At 35.3% G+C, this 14810-nt stretch overlaps 1 protein-coding gene across 1 annotated transcript; it reads left to right on the forward strand.

The window, feature by feature from the left end:
* Nucleotides 1-222: 222 nt before the first annotated feature.
* Nucleotides 223-12229, forward strand: LOC121371641 (desmoplakin-like). Its single transcript, XM_041497675.1, has 4 exons — nt 223-1319; nt 1772-1932; nt 2447-2543; nt 4063-12229. Exons 1-4 carry the CDS (start codon nt 794-796, stop codon nt 4281-4283), a joined length of 1005 nt encoding a protein of 334 aa, XP_041353609.1. The 5' UTR covers nt 223-793; the 3' UTR covers nt 4284-12229.
* Nucleotides 12230-14810: the final 2581 nt, after the last annotated feature.

The raw sequence follows: 14810 nt of genomic DNA on the forward strand, positions 1-14810 counted from the left end.
CTTCCCACAGGCAGGATAGCAAAAACCATGGCCTTTGTTGAACCAGTTATGGATCACTGGTCGGTGCAGATGGTTTACACCTACCCATTGAGCCTTGCGGAGCACTCACTCAGGGTTTGGAGTCGGTATCTGTATTAAAAATCCCATGCCTCGACTGGGATCCGAACCCAGTACCTACCAGCCTGTTGACCGATGGCCTAACCATGACACCACATAGGAGTCCTAGAAATAATATTTTATTACAATCATTGTCATAATTTGAGTATAAAATTTTATTATATCCTTGAACAATGAGAGCAATTAACCAATGAAAAGGGTGCTTTACCCAGGCATTGAATTTGGGGTTTATTTTTATAAATCTGCCAGAATAAAAAAAAAAACATAATATAGATATTTTTGGATTCCATCTTATAATCAAGGTTACATTTTCAACCCCAAATCTGGGATTTGCAGAACGGAATCCTGCTAAAAACATCCAGCCAGTTTACCATTACATATTTTGTGCTTGATGGGTTTTCTATGACATCTTTCTAATCCATGTTTCTAGCACCATTCTACCAGTTGATTGCACTAGAAATGTTTATTGTATACATAGCAATGAAATATATAGATCGACAAAAGACATTCATGAAAATTATGTTTTTCACACATCACTCGTTGACATAAAAATTGTATTTGAAAACCCCCCCGTGAAATAACGCTCTATTTATTTGATTACAGTGAGTGTCAAGATGCTATGTTGTAGGCCGATGCAGAAGAGACTGTCTTGTGATGCACTTCCTTGAATGTTAACATGGCCTCGGCAAAAGGTGCTCGTGAGAAAAAAGAAACCATGAAGACCAAGACCAACCTTCGTCCCACTTCAGGAAGTCGATCTGTAAAATCTGCCTCCTCACTCAGGAGTCAGCTTGATGTCTTGTCAAAGGAAAATAAGGAACTTAAGTCATGTCTCACAAAAACTGAGGAACAAAATCTTGAGCTGAAAGAAAAACTCCGAAGTCTTACATATGAAATTATTGATTCTTCCAACAAAGCAGAGAAACAGTTGGAGTTTGATCCAAACATGGATGTAGTGGACATTCCATTGGATGAATTAAAGTCATTGATTGCCATGCTGTCTACCTCACATACCAAAGCTAAGTCATCATTGTTTGAGACACGGATAGAGGAAGTAGAGACTAGAATTACGTTATTAAGCGGTGAACTGGGAAAGCTTGTGAAGCTTAAACTCAAAGTACAAAATGGACTCCAGGGTATTATTTCTTGTTCAGATCTTGAAGATGCTAAAAAGCAGGCAAGGCAGTTGTGGATTGAATCATGTAAGTACATTTTTGCAGGGTGTTTTAGAGAGTCCTGGCTCATACCCAGCTTTTGAGTTTCCTTGTCATAGTTAGCAGCAAGTTATGTTTTATATGCACTCTACCATACACAGCATTGTCTTTGATATGCCACATGGAGCACTGCTTGAAATGGGTTCACAGAGGGCAGTTAATTCTACGCTTTGACCCATTGCATTTCATGACCCATACTTATAAAACTAGAATATAAACTCAAATTTTTATAAAGACAGCACATTTTTATAGTCTAGACTCTAGATAAAAGTTTTATAAGCAATGGACTGAGCAGTCTTTATACTACTGAGCTACATCATTCTTCATAATATGGCAAATTGCTCCAGATTTTCTCATTAATCATATTATTATAACATTAAACATTCCATGCAGTTATGTGGCTTTGTTTTGAGTAACTTTATCTAATGCTTTTGTTTCAGGTGCCACTGATATATTTGTGGAGCCTGTCTCAGAAAAGAAGGAAACACCTAAACACAGAGATGATGTTGATAATGTGCGACATCCCATCATCCGCAACTGTAGATCGGCTTCTCTCCCATACGCAATAGCCATCAATCTTCAGAAGGTGGAAATCTCACCGGTATGTGGCAGTATTGAATTTTAATTTTGTCAAGAGGTCCTTAAAAATAGAATTTGTTATTCACATTTCTTTTAACCCTCTTCTTTTATTTTCTTTCTGAAAAAAATCCTTTTGTCACAATGTTGTTAAAAACAAAGATTTATGGTTAAAAAAACCCATGTACGACTGCAATAACTCTACTTATAAGCATTATGTTGCAATATTTAAAGGTTAGAATTGACATTTCCTTATTAGCCAGTGGGGTTTTTTCTGTAATGCTACAGATGTGGTTATGAATTTGGTGTATTACTTAGAACTATATTTTATTATGTATATATAAGAATGTTGTTGTTTTTTGTGGCACACCACATTGGAGTTACAGATAGCAAAGCTTGGAACTGTGTCAATGTTCTCTAGCTTCCTTTGTGTAGAAATTCAATTAAAATAAACAGTGGAAATATTTTGCATGAAAATAATGGTGAAACAGTTACTGAAGTTCTTTGACTTTATACGTATAAATGTTCTTTTTGTGCAGGTCTCCCGGAAGCTGCCTGCCAACACTCACATCACGGATATGAGTGAAAACCTCACTAAACTGATTGTTCAGGAACTAAGTCTGTATAAAGGAAGTGGTAAGTAAAATGGCTACCACTGTTGGTTTTAACTTGTATCAGAATGATATATTGCCTTGTAAATCAAGATATTAATTCGCAAGGCATTGTAACTTTATTTACAATTAGCAGTCCTACAATTACAAGTAATTTTTCATTAAAAATATTTTGTGAATTTGGTTCTAGATCTTTATGTATTTTAGGGCAAAGAGATTGGGGAAAGTCTTGGAATGGCAATATGAGAGCTTACCTGAGGTGTCGTGAGTTGTAGGATCAAGTCCTTTCATTGGACCCTTTGATCTTTTCCCATTGCATCCAATAACACAATGTAGCCCATGAAATGGCGACAGTGGGTTTCCTCCCTCAATATCTGTGTGGTCCTTAACCATATGTCTGACGCTTATAACCGTGAAATAAAATGTGTTGAGTGCGTCGTTAAATAAAAAATGTCCTTCCTTCCTATAATCTGTATCTAGTGTTTGCTATCTTTTATGTCCTAACTCGGTAGGCTCAATGGGGTGATTCTCATTCCAGCAATAACTGGTACATCAAAAAACAAGGTAGGCGATATCATGTGTGTTATCATTTAATGGACCCATTGGGATATTTCCAATTGCGGCCAGTATGTGCTTCTTGACCGATATATTAAAGAACATGGTAGATGTTGTGTTGTGTGTTTTCACACTGTTAAACCAACTTCATTCTTTTAATTTATTTGTGAAATATTTTATATAAAACACGGGCGTAGGAAGGTGCTAAAACGTGGGGGGGGGGGGGGGGCACACACATGTATAAATACATGTATACATATATAAAAAATATCGCTGCTCCCACAAACTAGGGGGGAACATCTTCTTGCCCCACACTTCCTATGCCAGTGTAAAGTTCAAGTTATTAAAACAATTGTTTTCTAGTTTTGTGAATTGATGTTGTTAGAGTGATTTCCACAAGGTTCATAAGGAGTGTGGCAATCATGGTAGTCACTGAATTTGCAAAAGTCATAGCAAGTCATGGAATTTTGAGGTGGGTCATAAAAAATGAAAATAATATAAGAAGAAGTGACAATTTGCATCAGACTATTGGAATATTATACTGATTATCAGCGAAACATTATTGAAAATCATTTTAAAAAAGTAATGGAAAATTCCTTTTAGGAAGTGATAACAGTGTTATATATGTATAAACCCTGGTCTCCGTGTATTTATATATGTATAAACCCTGGTCTCCGTGTATTTATATATGTATAAACCCTGGTCTCCGTGTATTTATATATGTATAAACCCTGGTCTCTGTGTATTTAGGAAGTGATAACAGTGTTATATATGTATAAACCCTGGTCTCCGTGTATTTATATATGTATAAACCCTGGTCTCCGTGTATTTACAGGTGCTGATTGGAGAATGCTGGCGAAGAGTGATAACAGTGTTATATATGTATAAACCCTGGTCTCCGTGTATTTACAAGTGCTGATTGGAGAATGCTGGCGAAGAGTGATAACAGTGTTATATATGTATAAACCCTGGTCTCCGTGTATTTACAGGTGCTGATTGGAGAATGCTGGCGAAGAGAGTTGGAATCGTGGACACCATGATAAAGCAGTGGGAGGCGATGAAGATCGCCCAGCCCATGAAAAACGTGCTGTGTGTCTGGGGGGAAAGTCCCGGGGCCACAGTCCGCATGCTGCACCGCCATCTCATTTCTCCACAGATGAGGAAAGTTATTCTAGCAAAACGAATCAGTGATCATTACATTGTCGATTAAATAATATGGTAGGTGATGTCTTGTGTGTCATCACGCAGTGGTCTCATTGTCAGAATTCTAACAAATCATTGATAATTATGTTGTTGATTAAGGAACATGGTAGGTGATGTCTTGTGTGTCATCATGCAGTGGCCTCATTGTCAAAATTCCAACGAATCATTGATAATTATGTTGTTGATTAAAGAACATGGTAGGTGATGTCTTGTGTGTCATGCAGTGGTCTCATTGTCCGAATTCTACACAATCAGTGACCATTATGTGGTTGATTAAAGAACATGGTAGGTGATGCCTTGTGTGTCGTCTCTTGCTGATTTAAGTATAAGAATTCTACAAAACGAATGATCATTATGTTGTTGATTAAACATTTCATTGTAAGAATTCTACACAATGAGTGGCTAATTTTGGCTAAACATTTAATATCAAATTTACAAAAAGGTACTATTCTTTATGTAACAAGTGACTTTCCTAAAGAGGCATTCTCATTATGCGATTATTCGACTGACTTGTCTTATGCGATCGAATAATACTGTGAGAACATCATTTAAATCAGAACGACTTTAGTCTTATACGTTACAATTTTTGTAGAAACGACAAATCGCATGCGACAAGTCAGTGCGACTACTCGCATAATAAGAACGCAGCTTAAGCAACCATGTATGTCTAATAATTTACATAAATGGTTGTGTTTAGTCATATAAATATACATGCCTTGTTTTATCAGGCACTGTGATAAAATTGTAATGTTGGTATGTATTTAGCATTATTTTCCTATGGTAGTTTCTGTAAAATAGTGTCATAGGTGCCAAACGCTTAAAAGTTGAGGTACTCTATCAAACATTAATGGAAGGAAAGCAACTAGTAAAATGTGGCAGTGTTTATTTGTGCAAATACCATTGTGTTTTCCCAATTAACTAATGTACTTTTACTTAATGTACATTGATTATGAAGAGTACGGTAGATCTTAAAACCACTATAGATACAATAAACAATGATATTTTGCTAAAATAGGGGATGCTTATAAAAACATTGTTTAAATTCAGTAAAAGCCATGCGGAAGCTAATTTCTTGTAGGTAGATTACATGTAAGGTGCCATATGTTTACATGTGTACTGCCAGTGTGTGTTAATACGCTGCGGCTTATATCAGTTTTATTAAACACTTGTAATATTATCAACAGTAGAAACTGATGTCATATAAAGGAATCTTTATTTCAATTATTTATTTTATACAGGTGTTTTTTCTCTTAATGATCGCATATTATGTTAAAGTACATGCTGACTAAATGTCTGAAAGTATATATGCTGTCTGACATTATATACTTGATGTTTGTATTCATGTTTGTGTTTTTCTGCCAAAAATGTTTAATACTGTATTTTCCGTACATAACAATAGAAAACACTATCTTCTAAAAATGTCCAGCAATCACCCATAAAAAATCGCTGATCGTTAATTTACGGTACTTTACAGGTGGTTGTAACAAGTGCAAAATAAACTTACAAAAGTATCCATACCTCACTAAAAAGTGCACAAAAATGACAAAACTGGACCGTAAATATTTTTAATTTCCATGAGATTTAAATCGGCCATTTCCGTCAAACTGGAAATATGCCACACTACTATAAATTTAGAAATTTCGCTCCACGAGAACCAAATGTAATATGCTATATTTTTGTTTTCATTTATTTATTAGTCATTTACAGTGTATGGGTATATAATTTTGTTTTGGTTTGTACATGTGTGAGTCTGTGACATGTAAGTGTGCAGGTACTAACCTTTGTTTAATGTGACATGTAGGTCTATGTACTCAAGTACCTAACTTAAGTTTTGTTTCTTGAATATACCGCTGCTTTCACTTTTCGTTAATTTTGGTCACAGGGGAAAACGGTACATCTTGCTTTCATCGTCGATTTTGTGGTTTAAAAAAACGGTGCTCATTATATTGTGGTTCATGTTTTTTTTCATGGAATAAACGTTCAAAGTAGGGGGTGCACATTATACACCGGTGTGCATAATACATGGGAAAATATGGTAACCTAGACCCTGCCATCATTATGTTTGACTAAAACAGATTTCTATTTAAATTTTAAATGTACCTTAGCCCATAACTTGGTTTGATAGTGGGGGCAGATGTTTGAGGTGGACTCTAAAGATGTATGAGGCTTTGCTGTGTTAGTGGAATCTAGAGTATTTTTCCATGAATATATATTTTTAAAACATAATTTCTACCATACCTAGTGAGTTTCATTGCATTTTTGAAATGTACTTTTGAAGTCTTTTCTTAATTAGCAAATTATGATGAAAATAAGTTGGGGAAAATGTAGCTAAACACCAGTTTATAGATATTGGCATGTGGTTTGTACACCATCTTAGATCATGACCCCTAGAGGTCACTGTCGGGTGGGTTCCATATTCGGAAATAATCGGTATGGTCTTATGTATGTTTTTGTTAAAAGATGTATACTTTTATTTGTTTATTTTTATTAGACACTCCATTGTGATAGAATATTTGTACTCAGTGACCTCAGTAGTCCTGCTAAAAATAATTAGTATAACCCAAAGTATGTTTGTGCCAAATTTATTATTGTTATTTTTGATTTCATAAATACATTGGCCAAGATCTCTCCTAGTCAGTGGGTGGCTCCCTGAGATGTCAAACAGAGTTTTCCGTTCATCTTCTCTTGTTTAGTACGTATTTCACTAGGTCCCAGGAACACGTTATAGTCATGATAGAGTGTCTTCTTTGAATGTAGGATAGTGTTGGAGAATTATTCTCTTTTAAAAAACTTACTTATTTGAAATGGGGGCACTGTTACTCTCTTCTCCCCCCCCCCCCCCAATGATTATACACCAGTTGAAAGGCAAATTAATATAAAAATTCTTAAAACACACCTAAGACCAATGTTGTCATATAGCAAGTTTTTTTAAACATCTAAATGCACATTGTAAATTGTATTTGTATTTATGTTGAATAGCAATTGTTATAGTTTAGCTTGCCATATTTCTGTATAAATAAAATGTGTCTTAAGTGTCTAAATGTTAGAAAATGTCTGTGCCATATCACGATATGGACCAAGTGTCAGGTCAGGTCAGGTCAGAGAGTTTAACGTGCACGTTCAGAATATGCTGTTGTAGCACACGCCTGTCCTGGGTACAGGTGTCAGCCTCAGCCGGCTCCTCTGTCCAGGACAGGACTAGGACCAAGTGTTTGTTGATCCTCTTTATATATCTGTGTAGTTAAGCTAATTGTCTCCCCTTGACGAAGACAAAAGGTGAGATAATGGTGTTATTTTTTTTAACAATGTTTCTTTTGCATTTACACCAACATTGAGATTTGTTCGCATTTAGTTCCATTTTGTGCTAACTATAAATGCTAGATCAATGAAAGTTGTTTTATAGTTGTGTCTGTGAACATTCATCTCAGTGCAGCATCAACATCCCAAATTGCATTCAACTAATGATAAAAACATGAATATGATACTTACAGAAATAGTATTTTCATTTTTCAGTTTCGGTATGTGAAATAAAATATATTCCTATCGGTGAATTAAAACAAATCAACAACATAATGTAAAACAAATCCATTCTAGTAAACACAAGTATAACACAATCTAGTAAACAAGAAATTGTGTTAGGTTTCTAATTGGGTGCATGCGTGGTTCATCACGTTCAACTTTACATGAAAAATATGTACAGTATATATATATATGAGTAAATGTACAGTACATGAAGAGCTTGTATATTAATTTAGGGAGAAATTAATCAGAATTTATCCACAGAATGGTTTTTTTTGGGGAGAAATTAATCAGAATTTATCCACAGAATGTTTTTGTTTTTTTATCTCATTGCCCTTTCCTTTCTCTCCTATCTTTCAACTTCTTTTGCAGTTCACCTCCACATCCCAGTCCTTGTCTCTCCAGTTCTTGTATCTTGTGGCTTTCTGTGCCACACACCTGCCATTTCCCATCAGATTTAGCTGTGAGCTTAGTCTGACCACTTTAGTAGAGAGTGTTCAGTAGTTACTTCTGGCATTGTTAAGAGGCACTCTATAGTTAGAGCAGTGGGTCAGACCAGCTTTATTAGCGGCAGAGGACAAGGATGCCAGGTGGGTACACACAGAAGTTAGATCACCTCTTTATGTCACACTAGTCAGTATGTTAACATGAAATAAAGTTTAAAAATAACTTGAACTCTTAACTTTAAAGAAATTAACAGTAACTTATCGCCAGTTTATAACAATGGATGTCATATGTCTATTCTTCAATGCAGTGAGGGCAGAAAAAAGCTTCTTTCGTTCTAATAACTCAAACGTGGGTGCAGTACATGTATGTTATTTTCACCAAGCAGAATCACTTATCACACTGGGCCCACTTCATAAAAATCAAAGAGACACAATTTCTTAAGAGGCATTTTGATTATGCGATTAGTCTCACTGACTTGTCGCATGTGATCGAATCGTACTGTGAGAACATCTAAATCGGAATCACTTTAGTCCTATACTTTCTGATATTTGTAGCGCCGACAGTTGCATGCGACAAGTTGGTGCGACTAATCGCATAATGAGAATGACGCTTTACAGCATTAGATGTGAATTTTTTGAAACCGCAATATCTTTTCTTCTTCTTGAATTTCATAGTCGCTATCACTGATAATTTAATAACCAGTCCCAAGTTGGGGAGCTGATGAGGGCATCTTTGCTTATTTCTTTTTTTAATTCAAACTGAGTTCATTTGTACCTGATGTTTTCCTTTTCTCTTGTGCGGTGTTTTCAGTTATTGCCTTTCCCAGTACTACTGCACTTGCCAACTTCCTGGTTTTCCTTTGTACCGACTTCACAGATATTATTAAATAAAATTCTTTTTGGAAGACAGATGTGTCATTGTTAGCATCATTTTCATTGCATGCAGCTTCAGATTCAAGTGTTTTTACTGATACATTCACTGTTGAAAAATTCTGAAGGTATGATCTGTAATTTGTCAGTTTCACTGTGATCAAGTGGAAATATTCCTCTTTTTCTGAATCCAGATATATTTAACAAATAGAAGAAAAAATATAACAAATTAAATTTTTATTTTTAAATTTAACATATCATTATTATTTAAGAATTATATTAATACTGAATGTTAATTTCTTTATTCTCCACATCAGTTTATGGTGGACAAAATATTTAATTCCATGGAAAGTTTGTTATGTATCTTTGGGAATACATGTTCTTATAGTTCATGTTTAAGATTGCAAATTAATATTTTTGCTAATATATTATAAAATATTATTGAATGATTGTTAATTGTGTTGTGATGAAATTTTAGATAGTCATACAGTAACAAAGTTGTTATATACAAGCAATATTGTAATTTTTGTTATGCATGAAAACTTAATAGTTATTATTATACATAATTAGTGATACAAACAGCAATACAATAATACTTTTAGTACATAGTAATACATTGTTGGTTTTATGTACAGTGTGGAAGAGATGTATTGTCAGAAATAAAAATATTTCCAATTTACTAATTTGAAAACTCTACAAGCACAAGCTTAGAATATGTTACATTTTGTTCACAAACACAAACTCTACAAGCACAAGCTTAGAATATGTCACATTTTGTTCACAAACACAAACTCTACAAGCACAAGCTTAGAATATGTTACATTTTGTTCACAAACACAAACTCTACAAGCACAAGCTTAGAATATGTCACATTTTGTTCACAAACACAAACTCTACAAGCACAAGCTTAGAATATGTCACATTTTGTTCACAAACACAAACTCTACAAGCACAAGCTTAGAATATGTCGCATTTTGTTCACAAACACAAACTCTACAAGCACAAGCTTAGAATATGTTACATTTTGTTCAAACTCTACAAGCACAAGCTTAGAATATGTCACATTTTGTTCACAAACACAAACTCTACAAGCACAAGCTTAGAATATGTCACATTTTGTTCACAAACACAAACTCTACAAGAACAAGCTTAGAATATGTTACATTTGTTCACAAACACAAACTCTACAAGCACAAGCTTAGAATATGTCACATTTTGTTCACAAACACAAACTCTACAAGCAATCTTAGCGCTAAGATCATCTTATGTGCATAGCTACATTACGTACTTAAGGTGATCTTAGCACTAAGATTGCCTCATAAAATGGGGCCAGGCAGATGCTGATGTCTGTATTGCAGATATCATGCTCTATAAGTTGTGAGACTTGATTCAAGCTGCCAGTCTGTGGTCATCATTGTAACTTTTAAATAAAACTTGACTTGCCAGTTTGTAACTTGTAATTGCAAGACTTCCACACTTGCCAGTTTATAACTTGAGAACAAGAATTTAACATTTGACAGTTTTTAGCTTACAAATAAGATTGACTGGCCACTTTGTGACATGAAAACAAGACTTGACTTGCCAGTTTGTAACTTGAGAACAAATCCTATTTGTCATTGTGTGACTTTCAAACAAAACATATAGACTTGCTGGTTTGTGACTTGTAAACAAGATTCAAAATTGCCAATTTGCATCTTGAATACAAAACTTTTAGACTTAACAGTTTGTGACTTGAGAACAAGACTTGACTTGCTAATTTAGAACTTGATAACAAGACATTCAGATGTGCAAGTTTGTGATATTGTATTGCAGTTGATTTCATCTGGTAATTTTGGCAAATAAATATATAGTATATTTTATTTGAATGAACTGTTATAAACTTAGTATATGTTCTGACATTTACAATTTTTTTCGTTATTGACATATGCAAATATACACATACTTACAAGTGAACTAATATATATTTATATCATTGACAAGTTGTCAGGTTATTCTACAGGGCCGTCAGAACAGTGAGAAGTATGCCATCCAACTCACTCCATCATTGAAATGAAACAAAATACCCCAGAGTGTACCTAGGAGCATAATCATACAATTAGAAAACCATCCTTGGTAACATGGTTTTAATAGCTTGCAGCCTTGCATTTCAATTACGAAATGTATTATTAATTTATTGATCAGTAAACCTGCAGACACACACACCCACACATACACCCACACACACCCATTCACTTCCACATGATGTCTGATGGACCTGTCCTCTCTCCAGTGATATTATGCTTTATACTAACCAATGCAATATTTAACCAGTAGTTTGATTTAATGTTGCTCTTAACCCATTTTCACCATATTTACAGTGTTTTTGTCTGTGTCGCAATACTTTTTAACATTTTACTTTTCTTTTTAAGTGTATATTTATTTCAGCTCACCTAACTTCTCAACATGATATATATGTATTATTACATTATCACATGTGCTATACAACTTTTTAAAAATAATACAAGTTAAATGTGTTCTATAGTATACACACTATCGTAATCAATAATTTATTATCATTTACCTGAAATATACATCATTTTAAGAAGTTAATTTCTTGTACATGTAGTTTTTAAGAAAATGTTTTATCCCCTATATTAAAGGAGGATATTGTAAACTTTATATTAGTTTTTGGTAAGAGCATTACAGAGCATCTGCCAATACTGGTACTTTAATTCCAGGTAGTTGCTGGATTATTCCCACTTAGAGCTTTCATTATAGTCCGAATTGCATGACTAGTAGTGTATTTTAAATGCTCTGGTATATGCAGTTCTGATTACAAAAAGCACATTAAAGATTTGCTGTTAATAATGTGACCAATATATGATAGCTTCCTACTGATATTTCACTGTTTGACATATAGTATCTGCTGATTAGACAATAGGTGATAGGTTAGGTATTGATCAGCTTTCATCTCAAGATTAAACAGCATTATTATTTGATGTGTTATGTTCAACACTATATAGATGCTTCAGGTGCCAACAAATCTGCCAAAATATTGAAAGTTTCTAATAAAAATGCATAATATTTTTGTATTTATTTTGATGTGTATAATTTGGTTAATAAAGCATTTTGTCATTAATCTGGGTTGCTTCATGTTATGTATGAAGGGATGTGGGTCATAGGATCAATCACCTTAATGGACTTAATGTTTTTGTCCACCTTGACCAGTATAGCATGAGTGACACATTAAAGATTACCCATGATAGTGGACCTACTGGATTATTTCTTCTTCCATCCAGCAGATGTGTGTGCACAGGTGGGTTTTGGGGATCGAGACAGACACACACACCCTGCTAAAAGCAATATATTTTTTAAATATATTTTCCAGAGGAGTATGACCCAACCCCCCCCCCCCCCCCCCTTAAAACTTCATTTGCCACAGTCTAGACCCCCTACACAATTTTCTGCCCATGTACCTGATCCTGTGGTCCACAGCTGATGAAACAAAGACTGTGGTATGTACTATCATGATGCATATAAAAGATCCTTTGCTGCTAATTAAAAAGTAGCCCACCCAGCAGGTTTCTTCTCTCATTATCTGTGTGATTCTTAACCATATGTCTAATGCCATTTAACCATAGACAAAATGTGTTGAGTGTGTCATTAAATAAAAAATTTCTTCTTCAAAAGTTATCTTGTTTATTATGATAAAGTACACGTACACAATCCCTTGCCGCTCTGTGTGTGAGTAACTTGTATGACATCAGTGGGTTTCCTCTCAGCCAACTGTTGAAATGACTGGGACAGCAAGTAGCCGTAGTGTAAAATGTCCTGAGGCTTTACACAAATATTCGTTTCATTTTCATTTGATGGATATTTCCTTATAAGAAATAACAAAAGAAAATAAAGTATTGTGGGCGAGTTGATGTATGGTGATTATTGTTGGGTTTGAGTACAGGGCTAACACAGGTGTATATGTAACCGTCCTAAATCTAGAACAACAATAATAAGAACATCAACGAGGACGGAACGGCCACGAGTGAGCGTCAATCTCTCCTCAACCCTCAACAAGTGAATGTCGACAGAAGATGAAGGCTCCCTCACGGGCGCTCATCCACGCATATTCGAAATTCATCCGGATGCCGTAATTACTACATGTAATAAAACACAAACACCAATTGAAATAATAATATTTAGTACATAATTATCAAAACACAAAACATAACATATAATCGCAGTGTTCACTGTCGAATGTATTAAATAACAACTACAGTAAATTACGACCACCCCTAGCCCCAATTAACCTAACATTTACTCATACTGTTTTACCTACCGACCCAATCACGTTCCCAGCGGAAGACTCCGAACACTCGTCACTAACCGGTTTTATTTGTCTCTCACTGCAGTGCAGCCGTCTCCCATTGGCTGGAGATCACTGCCCTCGCAATGCACGTGCGACCGTATAATGCACATAATGAAATGCATTGCAGCCAGTAAAAATAACCCAGACTTTCCACTAGTCTATTTCATTACAGACAATAATAGACTTTCCACTGGTCTGTTACATCTAGAAGGAAGGACATGTTTTATTTAACAACGCACTCGACACATTTTATTTTCAGTTATATGGCGTTGGACATTATGGTTAAGGACCATACAGATATTGAGAGAGGAAATCTGTTGTCACCACTTCATGGACTACTCTTTTTCGATTAGCAGCAAGGGATCATTTATATGCATCATCCCAAAGACAGGATAGTACATACCACAGCCTTTGTTATGCCAGTTGTGGAGCACTAGCTGGAATGAAGGAGTATAGAATTCACATTGAACATTTTTTTTTTTCCTTATATGTATTTTACTATGCATGTGTCGGACATTTATACACAGGAACAAAAGTTGATTTATTATAATATTAGGCCTATAGTTATCACTCTTTGTCCATATTTTGGAATGAGTGGCTGTCTGTTTAATGTGCAATGAAGGTTTTGAATCCAGCGGCTTATGAAAATGGGCCTACCGGATACAGCAAGAGGTGTTTCAACAGGATTTTATTTCATTTATTTTACATCTGCAAAAAATAGTAAAGTTTGCTTTGTTTAACGACACCACTAAAGCAAATTGATTTATTAATCATCGGCTATTGGATGTCAAACATTTGGTAATTCTGACAGTCTTAGAGGACACTCCCTACATTTTTCCATTTGTAGCACCATCCCACAGACAGGATGCATTCAATCTTTTTACGGCTGTCATATCAGTAATCCGGATATGGCAATGAAGTTCGTCGTCTTCTGGAGGTTGTCGAAAGGTCCCCAGAGTTTGGTGTTGAGGGACGTGTCTTCCATCCAAACTTTCTGTCGAATTTCTTCTAGGTGCGGGCAGGTTTTTAAAACATGTTCTGGTCTTTGCTCTTCAGCACCACATTGACATTGGGCCACCTCTGCAAGTCCTGTCCTTTTTAGGTGCTTCTTTAAGCCACAATGTCCAGTGTGAAGACAGAGATTAAAGTTTGTTCTTTTCTATCACAGTCATGGCTGTATCCACCATTCCTCGTCTTCCAATCACATTTGAATTTTTGGGAGTTGGTGACCAGACATTTGGACTTGCATTTTGCATAAGCACATCGGTATGCATTTTTTGCAGGTTTACCGGCCTTGGTGGCGTCGTGGCAGGCCATCGGTCTACAGGCTGGTAGGTACTGGGTTCGGATCCCAGTC

Source organism: Gigantopelta aegis, chromosome 4 (genome assembly GCF_016097555.1).
Source record: "Gigantopelta aegis isolate Gae_Host chromosome 4, Gae_host_genome, whole genome shotgun sequence".
Taxonomy (NCBI): Eukaryota; Metazoa; Mollusca; class Gastropoda; order Neomphalida; family Peltospiridae; genus Gigantopelta; species Gigantopelta aegis.